At 29.5% G+C, this 22,358-nt stretch overlaps 1 protein-coding gene across 1 annotated transcript in view; it reads right to left on the bottom strand.

The window, feature by feature from the left end:
* The window catches only part of LOC140441418 (uncharacterized), a 37,369-nt gene continuing 15,011 nt past the window's right edge, over positions 1-22,358 (bottom strand). Inside the window, exons 3-8 of the mRNA XM_072532137.1 lie at positions 19,251-19,506; positions 15,181-15,304; positions 12,298-12,550; positions 9,675-9,891; positions 7,111-7,237; positions 1-192 (exon numbers count right to left, since the gene is read on the bottom strand). Of these exons, the coding sequence (XP_072388238.1) occupies positions 72-192; positions 7,111-7,237; positions 9,675-9,891; positions 12,298-12,550; positions 15,181-15,304; positions 19,251-19,506 (1,098 nt within the window). The 3' untranslated portion in view covers positions 1-71. The remainder of the gene's footprint in view (positions 193-7,110; positions 7,238-9,674; positions 9,892-12,297; positions 12,551-15,180; positions 15,305-19,250; positions 19,507-22,358) is intronic.

Genomic DNA, 22,358 nt, shown 5'->3' with positions numbered 1-22,358 from the left:
TTTGCTTAGTGGTATAACTTTACTAAAAAATCGTAACATATCCAATACATTTTATTTCAAATTGTGTTGATTTATTCACATGGTCTTTTTACAGCATTTATGTAATCCTGTTCAAATTTAGTTAGTTCCTTTGATGGTGAGCATTGTTTCTTAACTTGGGCAATAAAACATTCATTTAGATGTATATATCTCCTAAAAATTCAAACAGCACATTTATATAGAAAATATTTTTATATATGTATCATGTACAATAGTATGTATGAAAAAATGTAAAGAATGTGTTTGACAGAATGTATACAACAGGCTAATGAGGTTAACTTAGAAAATTTAACTGATATAAACAATTAATGGAAATTCGTGTATTTATAGTTTATCTTTTATGATACATAATTGGTTATTATTTATTTTTCTTAATAAATTTGTTATGGAAATTAGGTTATTAAAATGAGCTAATAAACGAAAATATCTTATTTTTAATATTTAAAACTAAAAAGTTTTCGTATATTAATATAATTTCGAACACTAAATTAGATAAAACGTATACAAAAAGCAAATATAAATTCATTTAAAAAAAAATATCTGTTATACAGGGTGTTTCACGACGAGCTTACACTATCTATATATCGGAAACTACTTACACAATATTTTTGCAAATTGGTACCATAAACCAAAACGTTATATTGAGTTAATCATCTTTTTTGAAAACTTTTGACAGATAAAGAAACTTTTAAAAGCTAATATCTAATGCATTTACAAATATAATGTCTCTGAAACTCTTAAACATAAATAGTAATGATAGTATTTATATTAATATAATTTACATCAAAGTCGAATTTCTAAATACAGGGTATTCACAAATGATACTTTCTTTAAACTTCAAATCACAATAAGTCAATAATTTTAAATAAAACACGGTTAAGTTACAATCATAAAAGGAAAAACTACAACCTGGTTGTCTCTGATCGCACAAAAGCCATTAAACTCCCATCTCTGCTGAAAATCACACAATCTTTATCACAATCGATTAAATGTTAATTTCCTTCACTCTAGTAATGAAAAATTGTGCCTTTTAAACATTTCGTTTTTTGTAAGTTTTAATTCGTTACACCATATAATGTTCTTTAAAAATTCGTTATCTTCTTGACATTTTATCGTTACAAATTCTGCAAATTCTATTATTTGACTATTGTCTGTCTCCTCTAAACTTTGAACTAAGTTGTAAGAATAGGGATGGAATTTATGTTTTTTAAAATTTTTAAAATTCGCTAAATAGATGGCATTGGTATATCCAAATTTCTCTCAACACGACGTAATGCTGTTTCGAGATAAGCAGCATAGTAACCAAGAATATCAACTGTATTGTAACGAAAAAGCTAACAAGAGTGGATGATAAAAAGCTGTTTGTTCACAAAAGCTTTACGAAAACCATGTTGCTCCATTCGGTAGCTTCATTGGAGGAGGGTAAGGATGTAGTTGATTGAAAAGTGGCAGAGATAAATCTTAATTAATAGATAACAGATAGATAAATAAAAGGTAGATAATAAAAAGATAATAATTTGACAATACGAAAACAAGAAATACTAAATACAGCCAAACTGCAAGGATTAGGAAGCCAATAAGTATTAACCTGAGACTTATTAAGTGACTCGAGATTAAATCAATTAAACATTAGATACACTTTTCACTTAAATACGTTAAGATCACTTCAGAAAACATGTCAAAGGATCATCAATACAAAACCATAAAAATCGACATATCTACTCATAAACTGAAACAAAAATTTATCTTCCATAAAATATTTCAAAAAAAGTTAAATCGTCTTTAAAATAATATTAGTAACCTTTACTAAAATTAGATAATAAAAAAACTGTAAACCTCAGAAAACTGCGTTAACTCATCGTTATCAAAATAGACATATATTATCGTCAATCAACTTATCTAAATAAATTACCGTAACACGATGAGTTGAAAAAACAGGCGATTAAAAAAAAACAACTAGTCATAATTAAAAATTTTGAAAATGAAAATGCGGATCTCACATTTGTTGTATCGAACGCTTTTGGTTCCTACTTAGTACTATAATACAACACAAGAAATATTTATAACTCCTATCGTTAAATGTTACACCTAGTATTATGATAATAAAACGCATTGTGATTCATTTTAATTGCATACAAAAAGTTTGCTAAAATTGCTAAAAATTGCTAAAATAGACATATCGTCTATTTTAGCAATTTTTTAACGAAATGTCAGGGCAATGATCTAATGCGTTCATTTCGTGAACTAATTAAATTTTGAGAAATGTAGAAATTTTGAGAGAGTGTAGGATAGGTCTTAAGTGGAGGGTTTCGTGCACGTATTCATGGGAACATGTGAATACTTATATGTATTCAGAGTGACAAAAAGACAGTTTTTAGACATAGGGTTAATTTAAAATTTAATAAAATTGAAACGTCAGAGTATAATTATTACTAACAATAGTCTTTATTTTATTAAAAATAACCAAAATGTGTTTAATTTTAAAAAGATTTCTTCACGGTGTCATGGGGGGTTAAAAATCTTGAAGCAAATATAACATATGATCTAGTAATAAGTGTCACATTCCCTAAGTATTAAAAGAACATTTTCGTAATCTCTATTGTTTAATTCTAAATGAGCCATTTCTATTACTCGGTAATTCCAGTAACCAGAAATAATGTCAATTATGACAAGCATTAACTCTTGAGTAGTCGAGTGGGGTCTGTGAGACCAAGGACAATTTATTTCTAATGCCACACCGCCTATTTTATGTCAGAGTGCGCTGCGTTAGACAGTACTTTTAGGTCCACATGTCAAACATCAGTGAACAACGGGGTTTGCATTAGTGTATATTAGTTCGCTAGTTATTTGCACTTTTGGTCTGTCAGATTCTACCCGACTATTCAAACAAATTTGTGAGTAAATTTATTTTCCCATTTTTTGTGAAGTAAGTATAACCTACACAGAGTATATATTTTAAGTCCTGTGGTTATATATAAATATAGTAATGTTCCAACCTTTAATTTTTTTCTCTTATATTTTAGATTTCAGTGATAGATCCTTATCTGAAAAAAATTCAAAGATAGATAGAAATATGCTTTATTGTCACTGAAAATTGTACAATTTTATGGACAAAGCTTAAAAAAGTAAAAAAATAAGGATTACAATTAAAATTTACTAAAATTACATAATTCGTCAATATCACAAAATAAAAGATAATAAAATACACAATCCATTGCAAAATGTAAATAAATTGCCAGTTGCATAAGAAATCCTTACGAACTAGTTTACAAATAAATTTAAGCTGCTGCATGTGATACCCAAATATAAAAAATACTTTGTTGCTAGTACCTAAACGTACTGAACTTTCTTAGTTATTCGTTAAGAAACTCTTTCATTGAATAATATGGTCTTTCAGATAGATAGGCTTTTGTCAATTTATAGAACTTAAGGAAAGAAGTTGTAGACTTAAGTTGCAAAGGGAGATGGTTGTATAATTTTTTTGCGGAATATAATATAGATTTCTTTATTAACTCAGTGAAGAGGATCGGTAAATACACATCAAAGCCTGAATTTCTAGTGGAGTAGTCATGAATAAGTCTTGCTGGTAAAACATGTAGCCATTTACGAATTAAGCAAACAGCTTCTAAAATATATAGAGAGGGAAGAGTTAAAATCTAGTGATTTTTGAAGTAGCTTGTGCAATGTGTTATTCTACTGAGGCCAAAAAGATACAGTATTGCTCTCTTTTGTGACTTAAAAATAACATCAAATTGGGATTGGGCAGCTGTACTAGAACCCCAAAAAGAAGGCCATGTCGAAGATGAGACTCGAACAAAGAAAAGAATGTTCTTTTGGAAGATGCTAAATTGATTTTTTTCGAAACAGATTTTATTTTATAACAGGCTGAGGCTAGTTTCTTACTTAACAAATCAATATGAAGTGACCATTTAAGGTTGCTGCCTATAAAAATACCAAGATATTTTACAGAATCAACGATACTGATCTCGCTGTTATTAAGAAGCAGTGGTTGAAGAGCTCCTTAATAGGATAATACTGCTGTCTTATCCACGTTAAAAGAGATTTAATTAGAGTTGGACCAGGTTTTTATTTTAAGTAGGTCAGAAGTTATAATTGCATGAAGAGTTGCAATATTAGAGTTCCTCCAGGTAATACTGGTATCATCGGCAAAAAAAACAATTTTTCCATCGATTTTTAAGTTAGTGATGTCATTTATAAAGATAAGGAAAAGTAGAGGACTCAGTACCGAACCTTGTTGTACTCCACATACAAATTTTGTTTAAAAAAAATAAAATTGTTTAATTTACCAATGTTTGTATTTTGAAAACGATTTCCAAAATGGAAATTGAAACGTCAATAAACTTACTTTAACCTTTAATTTAATTTTTGTTAACTATTTTTTGCATTTTCTTAAAGATGTTGTTTATTTTATCATTGTGTTTGGAATGGTTAAAATGTATTAAACTTACTTTACTTTTTCGTGTCTGGATCCGACTACAGTTTTTCTGCCCAATATCGGGCTACGTCTACACCCTTTGTATTTGCAAGCCATAAATCATCGAGGGTGCACTGTGATGGGCAAATGTATTAAAAACGAAATAAAAAAAGATTTTACCTACATATTTATATCAAATAGTTTTATTTTAATATTTTCTAATGTATTGTTCAAAATAGAAACCAGGCCTCATAGACTCCACCCGACTGTTCACGTAATTTGCATGTACCCGATAAGGGTTAACATCTTCATACACGACCAGCTAAAATAAAACAATAAATATCTCACCTTTAACATTAAACCCCAATTATCTCTGAAAGTATTAACTTAAGGTATACGAAACCCTAATAGCTAATACTCATGGTATAATAAACGACAATACTAATGGCTAATACTAATACTATTTAAAAGATCTAAATACTATCTAATACTGTCTAAAAGTCTTCATTTTAAACTAAAATTAATAAATACAGGATATTTTATTTAAATTTATTTACTCACTGTGCTTTGAAGTTTACAGAAAAAGTATATCATTTGTGAACACATTTTATTTAAAAATTCTATTTTGGACGTAAACTACTAAAATAATGCTACCCGCACTTTGTGTGTAAAAGCTTTTAAGATATTATGTTTGAAAATGGAATTGCTATTCATTTAAAAAAACTTTCTATCTGACAAAATTTGTTAAAAAAGATGAATTACTCAAAAATAAGTTTTGACTCATAGTACCTTATACAAATTTTGTCTAGAATGACAGTTTTTTGAGTTGTATTTATAAATATAGTGACTATAGTTTTCGATATATAGATAGTGTAATCTCGTCGTAAAACAGCCTGTGTACTGACTCACAAAACTAACGTAAACACCTGTCAGTACTTTTAAGCCGTTATAATTTGGCGAACAAGATTAACGACCAATTAAATTTTGATGTATTTTTTTAGTCTAATTTAGTTTATCCAACAATATTTGTTCAGACTCCATTGATTTTTTGTATTATTTATTAATACACACATAATAGTACTTTAACTTTTGCATTATTTTACGCCACCTCAAATGAATTTGTCCTTCTGAGTCTCCTCATAACTATAAGTTATCTAGAAGCCGGATGGTCTAGGGATTCACATGCTAAATATGTCTGTCTTTACATGATTCCTGGCCATGAACTTAATGATTTAATTTTTAATAGTATCCACTTAAAATTGTAATATTTCGTGTACATCATTTATTTTATACCAAGAAGATTTAACCATATTCCTCCATACTTTTCTTTGAAATCGTTAAGTTACATCAATATTTATTCACTAAAAGACACCGTAGCTTTATGTTATAGGTCCACATTGATTTAAGCACTTACATATAGTAATATCTGTTTAATATATTGACAGCAATGAATAAATATATGTTTCAATACACAGTTATCATCGCTATTCACTTGCTAACGAGTGTAAATATCTTCCGTGTTACAGTTATTAACAATAGTCAGTTGTGCTTTCTACAGTGACTAAATAGGCTGATTCTGGAACCGCAGACGCATTACAATGATGGCATAACCAGTCTGCATTGGCAGCCAGTTGCTGGAAATTATTTAATATATAAAAATCTCGTTTTTTTTTCGTTTTCTCATACCATATTCATGAGTTCGTAGCTGTTGTTCAAACTTTCTTGCACCTTCATACACTGTTCTTTGCCATACCGGGCGGTCTGCTGCTGTGTCTTTCAAGGTGCTAAATTTAATTGATATATGTATTTTCGTTATTTTTAAAATTGTTCCTGTTGCCCTCCCTGGTTGCATAATTTGTGAGAACAGTATTTGTTTTGAGAGGCACATGCCAAGCTGGTCCGGTCAAGTTTTTTAAGTGTGCGTTCATAACGAGGTGCCGACCCTCGATCTGACTATAGGATGGTATTTATTATGTTATCAGCGCCACGTAAAATAAATGCATTATTTTAAATGAGAGCGTTCACTGTTAGTGCTATGCTCTAGGCGAGGATACCATGCCATGGTCTCCGTAATGAACGTACCCTAATGAACGCACCCTAATATTTGTTAGGATAGCGCGAAGACACAAGCATAGGATTGCTATGCTTGAAGATGGGCATATCTACCTACTGCTAGGTAGGTAGATAAGTCTGGGAACCGGAGGTAATACACCATGTTCCCACAAGCGGTCAACTACCCCCGATGGGAGCAGCCAATTTCAGCTGCTCTGTCATATTCCGTCATAGGATCAGCGGCTGTGTCAGTTATCTGGGTTGCACCCATGCGTGTCAGTTTAACCTTCATGCATGCGTGCAATTACTGCTGAAAAAAGTAAACCTTATGAAAAATCCACAATCTTCAGGTGTTATGCGACAATGCCACCCATTCCTATAAAATGAATCGCCTAGCGTCAGATGGTCTCGAAGGGCGCCCTCGGGAAGAATGGCATTTGCTCGCCTTTTTTATCTATTTAAATATTGCTGTATATTATAAACATAGCGATTAAAATCAACTTAAATATAAAACTATAAGTGCTACAAAATTTATAGCAAAGTAGTGGGTATTCTTTTTTTTTGTAACTAGCCATTATACTTACTCGCAAAATTTTTCTTTTGTGTCAACAAGTTCATCCTCAACGATATCTGTTACTTTTCTATTACACTCATTGTATTCCTTAGTGCTTTCTTCACTTTTAAGTTTTGGTAGACAAGGTGTAAGTTCCGCTAAAAATGTTGTACAAATTAATTTATTCCTTTTCTAATGATATATAATTTTAGAATTCTATAATTACATATTATATTTTAAAAGCCGTTTTAAAAATCTTGTGATTTTTTTCCCGTGGGTAAAACCTCTTTTTAGCCGATTCATTAGGACAATTTTGACAGAATTATTGTTTGGAGCATACTACATACAAGTTCCTACCATTTATTATTAAAATTTAAAGTAAACTTACTGCTGAATAATTTTTTGTTGTTTTGATTTTTTGTTGTTTGTAAGTTCTAGTTTGAAGATTATGTCACCTAGAAGAAGAAACAGCATAGCACATTTTGTGTTAGTGCGATAGCCTGGTAAATTTGGGGTTATTTACGTTAGGTGACGAAAAGCCACTGGTAAAGAACTCCACGGAAGGGATAGGTTAGGGAATGTAATCTAAGATTAGAGGACCACAATAGATCTAAAAATAGCAGTGAAATAGGGCAAATACCACCTCATTGAATCTATCTATCAAGTTGTAATTAGTTTATAATTTAAACTTCGTTATTTTAGATACAAAAACTGCAATATTTTGGCCACGTGATAAGAGGAACAGAATACCAGCTTTCGAAGAATCAAAATCTCAAAATTATTCTTTATCTTCCAGCAACTTTACTTCTACTTTACATACGCAGGGGCAAAATTTGATACATATTTTCTCTTCAATTCGACCACAAACCGAGTTGCCTAAGCCAAAAAGTAATAGTCATGTCATATATAAATATTGCAAGAGGGGAAAATCCCACCCCATATTTCAACAAAATCAACAAATCACTTCATATGCATAACATTTTAGAACGAATCAACCCCATTTACAGAAATCAGTTTCATCTCAACAATATAAGCCAGCACCCACGAAGATATCGACATAGGCGGATGGTTTTTGTCGAAAAAGGTCGATTTTATACCCATAAGCTGAAATTTTTTTAATCGATAGATTATGACGAGAAACAATTTTTTTAAAAAGTTATAAAAAATTGTTTTTTGTTCCTAAACGACAGTTTGTTAATTTGGGTTATTTTAAGACCAAAGATATTCTTATAATTTCTCGTCAAATGCTTAGTTTCAGGGTAAAATGCAAACAAACAATTAAAAATTCCGAAAAAAGCCAATTTTAGCGTTTTTCCTTTTGATTTTTGTATTGAAAATTTCAGTTTCAAAAATCCATAAACAATTTGATATACATTTCGGAACATTATAAACTTCAAACTGCCTCAACTTTAACGTTTGAAACACATTGATTTTTTTACTCACAAGCTGAATCTTATTTTAATCGTAAGAATATGATGCTACAACATTACAGTAAAAAGTTTATCTAAAATTTACCACGGGAAACTGTTTATTTAAAACAATTTTTAAACAAATAATAGATTTCTTTTTCATTTGAAATCAACCTTATCCTTCGTTTAACTACCGTTGTGATATTTATTAATTTATTTAAACTGAAAAAATAATTTTTTGGTGAAAAACAAAAAAGAAACATATTGATTTATGTTATAACAATAAAAAAATGTAGTATTTTCCACCCTTAATCTAGTCAGTAGATTCGATTAAATTAAAACGGCAAAGAAGATATACAGAAGACAGATTTTGGTGTTGAAAATGATTATTACGAATATATGAAAAATAGATGAGAATCCATTCTGACTTAAAAACGCGACCCTAAAATTCCAAATTTTAAAAGAGTATTTACAATGTATTAAAAGCAGTTATAGGAGATATAAGGCTCCTTAAATGTTATGTGTACTCAGTACTTCTGTACGGAGTAGAAACGTGGACATTGAAGGCCGAAACTCTATCAAAACTTCAGGCTTCTGAGATATAGTCATACAGAAGGATCCTGAAGATACCATGGACAGACAAAGTCTGCGGTACGCACGATACGTTGCGACAAAGACGTAAGCTGCAGTACTTGGGACATATAATGAGAAATCAAGGCAGATACGAGCTACTGCTATGCATTTTGCAAGGTAAAATTGAAAGGAAAAGGGCCCCAGGACGAAGAAGAATATCCTGGCTTGCTAACCTGAGAGCATGGTATAGAAAGACCTCAACACAGCTATTTCGTATAGCAACCAACAGAGTCATCATAGCCAGGATGATCGCCAACGTTCGGAACGGACAGGCACCCTAAGAAGAAGATAGAAGATATATATGCTTGGTTTATATTGATGACATTATTGTATTATCTATCTCTCTTTAAGAGCATAATAATTGTGGTTAATCTTAAGACGGGCCCGGTCGTAGTGAATCTACCGAATATATTTACAGAATAAGCCATTTACCTATACGATTACGATTACTGTAAAACAGTTTATTGACCCCCTTTTCGTGTAATCGTGTTTTTCTTTATATTTTCTTAATTTTATGTGATACATATTAAATATACTTAAAAAATATACTTACAACTTATAAGAGTAAAGTCATCGTACATAAAACTGATCATCGAATCAAAAACATTAAAAATCAGTTGGGGAAGATATTTATATTTTTCCGGTAAACAAGCCTTTAACATTTTAATAACTTCTTTGGTACATCCGTCAATATGCTTGATGTAAATATGTTTTGGAACAAAGAAAATGGGTTTTTCCTTTATACAATTTTTCATCTTTAATACGTTGTCCTTAAACATTTTTATTATTGGTTTAATAAATTTTAACAAATATTTTATACTGGTAGAATGTTACTGAGAACTATTCTAATATGCCATATTCTGTAAATCTACAAAAATGACAAGATAGCATTCCACTTTCTCGCCAAACAAGATAATATAAAGACAAGACAAAAAGAAGATATAAAAGCAGAATATTAATCTCATCAAATAGAAACAAATAATAAAAGAGCAGTGCAAAATAAAAATGTAAAATTTAAGAATTTGCCTACCTATGTGCATTTACAAGTAATTTTTTAATTTTCCAAACCTGCCAAAAGTGTTCAAAAGTTCCAACGAGAAAAAAAATAAAAACATAGTAGAGGAAGAGAGGTCATAAAAATTTTTATTAAAAACTCTTTTTTAAAAGATATATTTATTTAAAAGAAATCTTCCGCCCTAAATCACACAAGGTTTTCGGACTAAATAGTCTATCTTCAGTGCTGCTACTAGGTATATATATTATGTTTAAAGCCATATATGGGTGAAAATATTTTAAATGTTCTTTAATTGATATTAGTTTACATTTTTGCTGATAATTATGTAGGATGTTAAAATTTTAAGAAGATTTACTTTATGATAACGTAAATTTTTAACCTGGGTTGAGAGTTGAGATTAATCCTGGTTGAGATCTTACGTTGCTATGAAGTAAATCTACGTAAAATTTTAACATCCCACATAATTATCAGCAGCAATTTAATCTAATACCAATTAAATAACATTTAAGGGGTTTTTACCCATATATTTAGTGGTTTTAAACATGGATAACCTAGTAGTAGCACTTAAGATGGGCTATTTAATCTTAAAACATTCTATGATTTAGCCCGTACGGGTTTATTTAAATAAATAAACACTTTTATATAAAGTCATACATGGTATGTAGCTGACTATAGTATTATGTCATATATGGTTTATAGCTAACTACAGGAAAATAACTTTTCTTTGCGGATAGACATCATAAGCATGAATTATACAAAAAAACTGCATGAAAAAATTGTTTCTAATAGATTTACATTAATTTAAATTAGTTTACATTATAATTTGTAGAAACTTTTACTAGTGACATGCTCTGAAGAAACCTCCATTATCATTGAAAATGAACGTCAACCAAACATAATTTCGAAAATGTTGCTATAAAAAACTAGAAACTAACATTTAGTAAATATCCTGGTTGATACAGAATAAAGACTGACAGAGATTTAAAAAAAAAAAGAATAATAAAGTCAACATTGAAAGGTAGGCGAAATTAGTTATTTATGTACCAAGGGCATTATGTAGATGTTTATGCCCGGGGGCGACTGTCTTACAAACACGAGGGCCTCTGGCACGAGTGTTTGTGAATAGTCTGAGGGTATACACATCTATTAGTGCCCACGGTGCATACAAACTTTTATGTCATACTCGTTTGCTATCGTATTCCTTATCTAAATATTTTTAAAAATTCAGAAAATTTCTCATGGGAGAATGAGCAATACCGTCGTTAGGGGGAAACATGAAAGAACATCTGCGGTTGTCAAGCCTAAAAAGTGAAAATGTCAGATCTATCTATCACCGGATCTTCCCAGAATGTCAAATTTTATATGAATTCTACTAAATAATGTTATGTAGTTAGAATAATTTTATTCCATATTTTGTAACTTCAGTAATAAATGTATTAAAAAGTTATCAATATTTTTTTGTCTTTATGCCTGTACAGGCCATAAAGTGCACTTTATGCTCGCAGGGGCATAAAGTATACTATTATGTAGTTGGTAACTAAGCAATAAAAACACGATAATAAACTAGTATGACATAAAATAATTACCGCATCTCAAAATATACAAACGATATCAATTTTTTAGACCAATTTGTATACCTTGAATTTTTTAGAATTAGGACTAACTGATATATCACTGAGATATAATGTAGATAAGGAACTGTGCAAAACATGGATTTTTTGAATTAATTAAAATATGGTGACGATAATTATTATAAACGATGTAGATGGCAAAATAACATTGTGTAGTTAAATAGTCCAGCATTTGTTGTCAAAATATATATATATATATATATATATATATATATATATATATATAAATATATATTTATATATATATATATATATATATATATATATATATATATGTATATATATATATGTATATATATATATATATATATATATATATATATATATATGTATATATATATGTATATATATATATATATAAAACATTACTGAAATTAATATCTTTAAGATAAATAAACAAGAAAATACGGATGGTGCATATAACAGAACAATTTATCCACAAATTTCAATACGTTTATCATCACACAGAAATAAGATCTACAAACTAGAGACATATTCAGAAGAGTAGTATATTTTATCGAGATACATACTTCCAATTTTTTGGACTCCAGTCCATTTTTGATACACTTAGTTTTTAAATGCTCCTCAATTCTGTCCATCTTATCAGACATTGCCAATTGTCTTACAACTCTATGCAAACTTCTTCGGCTCCTATGCTTAGGTGCGTAACTGCATGTATTGGTTTTTAAAATTTTTATTACAGATACAACAACATCTGTGATATCTTGAGAGCAATGGTTGCTGAGAGTATCCACAATACAATCCTCGGCGTCTTCGAGTTTTCTAAAAATTAAGAATTATTTTAATTTTATACAAAAGAGTAAATAAAAGATGACAAAAAGGCAATAAATGTATTGACTTTTAGTTTTCCTATTGCCAAACCAATTAACTAAATGTATAAGCATTTTTTATTAACCTATCATTAACCGTAAATATCATTAGAATCAGGTAAAATAAGTCAGGTAAAATTAGAACTTGAATTTAATCTATTAAACTGAAAAAACCTCGCCCTCATTGGTTATTGACCGATAAAAAACAGAATGATAATATGAAAGTCTAGTATTATTAAAAGTTTATGTTATTGTTATTCATTACAATTAACTTGCCTGATTAATAAATTACACTACAAAAGTAATTACCAATAGTTACAACTAAACATCAAGGCGTATTAATGAATTTTATAAATAAATCATATCAGAAAGAATACCTATAAACTACAGATATAATAATCAAATGAATACAATCAACCTATTGTGCATATCTAACAAACAAGGAATGTATAGAGTAATGAGAGAGAATGTAACTTCTTACAAAAGTTTAATGGAAAAATTAAAGTAAACATGCAGTCTTTTTTTTCGCCAATTATTCATTTAAAGCAAAAGACTTCAAATGTATGCCAAATAATAACCCATTTCATTCTAGGACAAAAATTTCTAACTAGGTACTAAATAATCCTCAAAATTATCTTTTCTAAAAATTGGCATATCAAATTCAAACTTTAAATAATTTTTAGACATCTTCAGACACATCTTCTTTAGACATTTTCCTTCAGACATCTCAATCCTTACCTTGATGCTAGTTAACTTTAAAAATACAGCTTACTTCTTTTTCTTTTACATGAAAGTCAAATTGCATTAAAATTGCAAAATTGCATTAAAAGTAAACCTATTGCTAGTAATTGTCCAACCTTAACAGCCATTACGCAGTGTCACCCACTTATTATACATTACAAAAAAAAACACTAGTTACAATAACTACTTAAAATATTTGTTAGATATAGATACACATGAAAAAGTTATAAATTTAAGCTATATGAGAGATAATTCTGTTAAAACACCGTTTGCAATGGCAGAACTAAATTACACCTTAAGTACCGCTAAAAATTTAGCAGTAGGACCACATGATACTCATATCAGTTTTCTTTAAAATCTTTCAGAAAATTCCAATATGTATCTACTTAATCTTTATAACAAAATATGAAGCAGCCATGAATTTCCCTCAAAATGGACAGAGGCTACCATAATCTCTTTGTTACAACCAACCAAAACACGAACTGACCGGGAGTCATGTAGACCAATTTCAGTTACTAATGAGGTTTGTAAAATATTGGGAAAAATAAAAAATAAAAGATTGTTATGGTTCCTAAAAAATAATCATTTAATACTTAACGAACAAAGCGAATTTCCAAAAACACATCTACCCTGAATAATCTCTTAGATTTAGAATCAGAAATATATGAGAAGCTTCGCTTTATGACAAGAATGTCTTGCTGAATTTTTTGACATAACAGAAGCATTTAATATGGCTTGGAAGTACGATATTTTAAACACATTAAGTCACCGTCCCAGTAAATGGTACTACATCGAGCACAAAACACCAAGTAAATGGAACTCCTCAAATATCTGTTATTAGTGCAACAGTTTTTCTAATTTCAATAAACAAAACATTAGAACATCTACCCCAACTCGTTAAAGCAAGATTATGTGCTCACGATTTGGTGTTACATTAAAAAGAGAAAACTATATATTCCATGAATAATTTATGGATCAACATCCTTCTCTCAGGCCAGAGGCCCTCTGGCTGGATTATGTTGCTGCTCTCCGGGCGTAATTATCTTTATAACACCCTTAGTGGATAAATGGCTAATAAACTTTTGTTTTTTAATTGATAATGAAGTACGTACGACCGGGTGGGTGCTTATTTTTTACAATGAGGATTTAAACCAACAACAATTTTTACACTAGAACTTATTTCTCTCTCTCTTATACACGTCGTAGTTCGAGCACCCGTCATGTCATAAGCGCTTCATTAACAATTAAAAAAACAACGTTTTTAAATGAAATAGGCCCAAAACACTTATTGGAAAATGATAGAACAATGTTTGAACTTGAATTTAGTTCCTTGATGAATTGAAAAATAATGTATTTTACTTCTGTTTTTGAGCCTTTAAAATCGTAATCCTGCATTTTTCTTAGTTTTACATTATTTATAAGTTAAAAGCAATCCAGTTACAGAAATCTACAAAAGACCTATTTTGTTCAGAATGATCCAAAAAATATAAAAAAAATGCCGGGACGAAAAAATTGATTGTTACAATTTGCTTTGCAACAACTTATCGCCTAGACGACTTCTTAAACATTTTTTTTGGGGTACTCATGAAAGAGATTATGCTCGAACAAACCTGAGCTTTCACCTTGTCTATTACGTATGACCCATCGTTCGCCCTTGATTTAAATGTTTATGATCGGTTGCGCTGCTAAGAACTTCTGGTATTCAAATAAAATAGAAAAAAATAAAAAGTTTAAAAATAAAATTTATAATTTTGGCAAATTAAATACCTAGATTCACTAACAAGTATAAAAATGGAATTTTGTTTAACATTATTGATTGTGATAGTAAATGCGCTTACTTACTTGCAACTAACTTGTGAGATATCACGGATTGGCGACATCGGATTGCTACTCAAACCTAAGCATTTCTCCTGAATTTTCAATATCCCCTCGTTCATACATTCTGCAGTATATTCCCTGGCATATTCTATAAAATATTGAAGGTAACGATTATACTCATTACAAGTGGATAATTAGATTGTAACCTTTAATTTTTGAATTATTTCACAATATTTAGATAAATGACTAAAAGTTTATTTGTTTATGTTTTTACTTTAAGTTACATTTTAATAGGTACCATAAAACATGATACTGCGTTTTACTTCGACTTTTAAATATAAAAGTATTTGGTTTAGCTTACCAATATGCAAAAGTGCAGTTAACAAAGAAGAGTTATAAGAAGAAGAATATTGAATAACATTTTTACATTTACACTTTAACACGCTGTATCTTTCTTAATATCAACATTTTATAAAAGCAAGTTGGCTTAAATCGTAATATTTTAAAGTGCAGAATCTACGGTTTCTGTTTGTACAATTACTTAAGGACCACTCTGTATATATATATATATATATATATATATATATATATATATATATATATATTTATATATATATATATATATATATATATATATTTATATATATATATATATATATATATATATATATATATATATAATATAGGTAAAGCGGGACACTGACATTAATGAATTGACAGAAAAAAATTGATATCTGATATCTCATGGTTTACTGTCATTAATATATCAATAATTATTTTTATATGGGCGTATCTTTGGTGTTTTTATATAAATGTATATATTTATATTTATATAAAAATAATTAATGATATATTAATGACAGTAAACCATGAGATATGAGATATCAATTTATATTTCTTTATTTCTGTAAATTCATTAATGTCAGTGTCCCGTTTTATTTTTTTGGTTTGGTAAGGTTTTAACATATTTTACAATAACCTTTTGGTCTTATGTTCCTAAACATACTGTACATCCTGTACATTTCAGAATCTTGACAAAGGTAACCGTTTCCTGCCGAAACGTTAATTTCAATGGACAGTAAAATCTAGTTCCAAATTTAATATCACTTATTGAACCTAAACTTATGAAACACTAATTTTATGTTAAATATGGTATGGTTCAAAAAATATGTATATATATATATATATATATATATATATATATATATATATATATATATATATATATCGCACCCTCAGTGCAAGACTGCAGTAAGTCAGAATAAGTAAGTTTCGAGATAAAAACGATTTTGTTTATTTTCGTGATAATATCGGTGAAATAAGACACAAGTTTTAAGAAAAATTAACATTTAATTATGATTTTGCATGCTTTTCAGCCTATATTACATTAACCAAAAATAGAAATTTAAATAAAATAATATTAATGCTAAAAAAAATTAGGAATTTCAAAGTTAGGTTCAAACACTTTTGCACGGAGAAAATTGTTAATCACTACACATTTAGTATTAGAATTTTAAAGTTACAACACTTTTGCACGGAGAAAATTGTAAAAAGTGTAGACACATTTTCTGTTAGTTGTTGTCCTTTTCTCGTATATCATCTTGGGCCAAAATATTTTTATAAAAACTATGGTGGGCTTCTGGTATCATACCCGAATGGCATAAGTATATTAAATCTTTTTTTGGCCATTTCAATTTTTGGCTGTTCTTATATGGTTTGGTATATACGTTTAATAAATTCCAATTAGTCATCGGGTTAGTAAAGAAAAAATAATCCCCAACAGCAATCGGGGTTTAGTATGGTATTAAACTTTACATGTAATAGATTCCAAGAAATCAAATAGGTACCTAATAAAACGGCTTATCGCTAGCGGCAATTTAATCTTTCTATCTTTGCACATGTTTCTGATAGCCACAATTCCTTCGCTTTGTAATGACAATGTCATAACAAGGTAGAAAAATTATTTGTAAAACTTTCAATATTTTTATTTAAATTCAAAACAAAAGGACTATAATAAAAATCTGCAAATCAGGCTACGTTGAGTACAGTGATTAACAAAAGGATTGAAATTCACTACCTTAGTAAAAGTTGGGAATTACGGGGGGACAATATGATAAGACAATCGCCCAGGAAGGTTACACATGAAGATTTAATACAATTTGGGATTTAGCTTTTATAGAACAAGTTTTCTGAAAATAGATATTTTTAACCTGTCAGTATTGTTAATGCACAAGTTTTAAGATAACTGTTTTTCCTTTCATAAGAAAACATACTTTTTGGCTGTAAATAATTAGTCTTAATTTATGTGTTTTTAATCCAATCTAATAAATAAATGGTCAAACGACATCGTACACATTTTATGGAAAATATAATGTCACACAAAGGAGATAAAACTTACATGAATAGATTGGTCTCGTAAATCTTTGTTTATTGTCTCGGCCCTTAATGGATTATGTAGACACGCTGTATATTAAAATTAAACACCACAGATATAGATATTAAAATAACAAATATCTTACTTTTTTCACGTCTTTCATTGCTTGTTATCGAAACCATTGCAATGTTCAGTTCAAAACTGTTGTATCTCGGTTACATTGGAATTACAACAGTTTTGCACGGAACTTATGTACAAAAAAGCAAAATAGTTAAACTGTTGTTAATGTAATATTTAGCCGGTTTAGCATTTGAAAGTTACTAAAGTTTTACAGGGGATAGATATGCATGTTTACAATCGAATTCAATGATTACTTCATTTTCATAAAATTTTGAGTTACTGCATTCTTGCACTGAGGGTACGATATATATATATATATATATATATATATATATATATATATATATATATATATATATATATATATATATATATATATATATATATATATATATAGCTTCCGCTATATCATTTACAGAGAAGTCCATGCGATTTGGCTGCCTGACCCACTTTGGTATCTGACTGAACTGACTACTACTAGGTATACCAAGCATGACAGATGGCTGCTAAACTTGAATACTAAAGAAAAAAATAATAGCGACATATACTCAAAGTCACTTAAAGGTCAATTAAGCGAGATACATTTTAGGTCTGACAAAGGGAGACTGAAAAAGAATAGAATGGATCAGACAGAAAACCAAGGTGACTGATGTAATCTACATAATTAAATCTTTAAAATGACAGTGATCTGGACATTTAGGGAGAACTAGCAATAGATGACCCACTAGAATTACAGTGTGTGTAATATCCAAGGAGCGTCAAGAGACTAAGAAGCGTCTAAATTTCAGATGGGACTATGACATCAGAAAACAAGCCGGTAAAACATATCACAGAAAAGCAAATATTAGACAATCGTAGGCAGAGATGAAGAAGCTAAAGATAATGATGATAATGGTGATAATGATGACGATGATGATGATGATGATGGTGTAAGGACATAACCCTCAAAAACTGGAAATTAAAGTTTTTGGTTTTTCTGAAAGACTGAGCAGAAACACAGCCCACGGCCAAAAGACCTATCCCAGAGAAAATATACAGCTGAAACTATTTGTTGAAACGTGGCGACACGTTTGGATCAATATGGGTTCGATACGCAAGAAACATTAGGAGACATGTATTTCGTTTACTATTTTAAACGAAAAAAGTTAATTATTTTATTTAAAATTGGTTTGTATACTGATACTAACCTAAACCTAAAAAATAAACCAGTAGTAATCAGACAGTTTTTTTTTAAGATGATTCTTTACCTTTATATAGTGTTGACGTGATGGCGTGTTTACTTCACAATATCAAACAAAATAAAATATGTTTTATTTTAGGATATTCATAACCGTTTATTTATTAGAAGTAGAAAAATAATGGAAAAAAAGTTACGTCCCGAAATATAACAATAGACCAACGTATACATTTAAATATATGTAAAACATGTGTGTAGAAGGAAGTGGAATATTTATAACGATTGCTAAAATAAACTATTTAATATTTTTTATTTTTATTGAAAAAAAATAATTTTTCGAAAATTTTATATTTTGAAATGTTAGATTGACATTTTTATGTATTAAGAGTCACCTAAATTTCTATTTGAAAAAAAGTTACTTACTTTGTACTTTATCTTCGTTTTCACACGTGTAAGCTATTAATTCTTTATCCATATTCTGCCAAATATCTACCAAATATGATTCTGTAATATTTAAACATTGTTTTGAAGCAGAAATGAGTGGCTGGTAACAACCACTAATAGCCTGGCGTCCCAAACAAGAAGTATGGTAAATTGGAATTTTGGCTACATTTATTTTATTTATGGGAATTCCTTTAGAATGTTCATCTACACAATGGGGTAAATTATGTTGCAATTGCTAAAAGATTTGTTAAAAATAGTTCACCGCTAGTAAAGATATGTTCCAGTGAATGATGAAAAATATCCTAATATACAGTTTAAGAGAAAATAAAAAATGTTGAAAAACATTTATAAGACCAATTTATCCGATATAGTTAGTAAATAATAGCATCACCTTAATATTTCTTTAACCTCGTAGACACTAAAAATATGCATATTATACAGCATTCTCCAAAATAAACAGTACGTACCGAAATAGGACATTGAATTTATTTTTTAGTTTAAAAGTTTCTAATGTGCACCAGTGGAGCGCAAACAAGCGTCATAACGATTTTTCGGATTATTCAATATATGTATCCAAAGTTGCTGGAGTTGTGCAAAAAAAAGGCTGTAACCTTTTGTTGTAGTTTTTCAATATCTGCTGGCAAAACTTCTGACTTAAATACTGATTCCTTCAGCAGGCTCCACATGTAAACTTCGCTTGCAGTAAATTTCCAATAGACTTCTATTTTAGAGTTGATTGCAACTGTTAGTCTTTGTTCATTATGAATGCGGTAAGAATACGACCAAGAGATTTGAACAGTCGACGTGTAACTATTTCACTTATATTCAATTTATACACAGTATAGCGACAGCATCATTTTTGAAATTGTAAGGTCTGATCGAGAACGCGTCCTTGATTACTGTTAGTTTTTACAAACTGTTTTTAGATGACCGGAAGGACCTTTAAGCTGACACAAGACACTACCAGTATTACAAAATTTCTAAACGATTGCTAACAGTATCCTTTTTGTGAGGGCCGCCTTATTAAACAAATTTTTTAGACGCTTGTTTGAAACTTGTCCCAATATTCCTTTCACTTTCATATGAGCGGAAATAATGCTCTACTATAAACATTTTCTCTTCAGTTATGAGAGTTTACTTTAAAGAATATCGCATATATATATATATATATATATATATATATATATATATATATATATATATATATATACATAAAGAAACATGTAATAACACTTAATATTGTTCTGAAGTTATTTTCTTGTGGCATTTTAAATTAATTACTATTTAAATGGGAATAAGCCACAATTAAAATACGTTTACTGACGTTTCAAATCGTTCTCAAAATACAAACATTAGTAAATTAAATAAATTTTGTTTTTCGTTACTTAGTGAAAAATTCTTCTAATAATTTAACTCATCTATATTGACAATTCAGACATACATTATACATTTTAAAGTAGACGACTTTAAAATGATATTGCCAATATTAATATGTAATAACACATGTCATAAAATAATGTTGAAAATCGGATGGGAACACACGCGTACCGATTTTGCAGTAAGCGTTTTACTTTCAGGTCAGAAACATGTCAGAAGACGATATACTTTTAGCAGCTATTGCTCTTTGTATAAACAAAAAAAAATACAAGAAACGTAGGTGATGGTGTAAAGATTGTTGCTGAAAAGACATACATACTGTCAGGTACATTTATTAGAAGGATTGCGATTATATTAAGATAATTTTAATTTCATTTTTGTAACATGTTCGAAAATTATTAATTATAAATATTTATTATTAAATATAAATATTTTTTACCAACTCTTCATAAGTATCCGCTTTGACTTCAAATTTAGCAACCAAAATCTTCACCGCTTTGTTTCTAGCGGTTTTAGCATGATATGATGTCGATTTTATTTTTCACAGACACTCTTTTTCCTTACAAATATCAAAGAAATCTCTTAAAACGTCTAGCCATAAGCCGTTTTCGAAATTTACCAGCAACTGATTTTTTTGTGATTGTCACAATATACACGATCGAATTTACGACCCAACCAACTATGTCGGACTGCTACAGACTGACTTGTTTGTCTGCCGTCAAATCGCGCCGATTTGGCCGAATGGTGCAAATACACCAATTATGTTCAATTTTGTATCATTCGACCAAATCGTACTGCGGCGTTGGAACGTGAGTGGAAGGCTTAAATGTTTCGTGCTCCAGTGGTAAGCGAATATAGCTGCCATCTACTTTGGTGGAAATGAACTATGAATTATTATACCTACCATTAATGGAGAGTGAAGGCAAATAGACATTTTTCCTACTATTTTGCCTTACTATTCACATTTGGAGACATATTTATGTTCATAGCCCAAAGGTAGTAAAAGTGATTTATCGTATTTGTGCCAAAATACTTGGTGTTTTAGGTGTAAAAACAAAATATTACAAAAGTTTTAGATAATATGCGGACTATTTATAAACTTATAAAAAAGTACTACTCATAGACATTCTACTTAAGATCAATCTCTTCCATAAACCATAGCGTTGTGGCTTTTAATAATAAACCATTTCCAGTATAGAAAACAAATACTAACAAAGCAAGTATTCATACATTCATAAATTTTAAACCACAGACTTTACAAATAATGAAGAAGAAGCTGATGTGAAAGAACTGGATAGAACAATAAAAAAACATAAAATATTATTGACATTGTTAGTGGATTTAATTTAATTGCAACACAGTTTTTGAGCCTGGCACTGACAACTAATACAAAAACAGTGTTACGTTTGTCAACGTAAAAAAGTTATCTGTCATCATACTCATCGAAATGGGATGACCGAAAAAAGAAGACGAAGAAGCTGACAGAAAAGAACTGGGCGGAAAAATAAAAAATTAAAAAATAAAGTATTTTCGAAAAAAAATTTTACAAATAACATTTTGAATCAACATTTTCAGGTTTTGTTAGTGGATCTAATTAAATTGTAACACAGCTTTTTCACCTGGCAGTGGCAACTAAAATAAAAGCAGTCTTTGACAATTTATCTTTCTTAAGAAATGCCTTCATTTAGGAGCTTCTGGTCCTACCTCATC

Source organism: Diabrotica undecimpunctata, chromosome 5 (assembly GCF_040954645.1).
Source record: "Diabrotica undecimpunctata isolate CICGRU chromosome 5, icDiaUnde3, whole genome shotgun sequence".
Classification (NCBI taxonomy): domain Eukaryota; kingdom Metazoa; phylum Arthropoda; class Insecta; order Coleoptera; family Chrysomelidae; genus Diabrotica; species Diabrotica undecimpunctata.
This window is presented reverse-complemented; position numbering and strand designations above follow the sequence as displayed.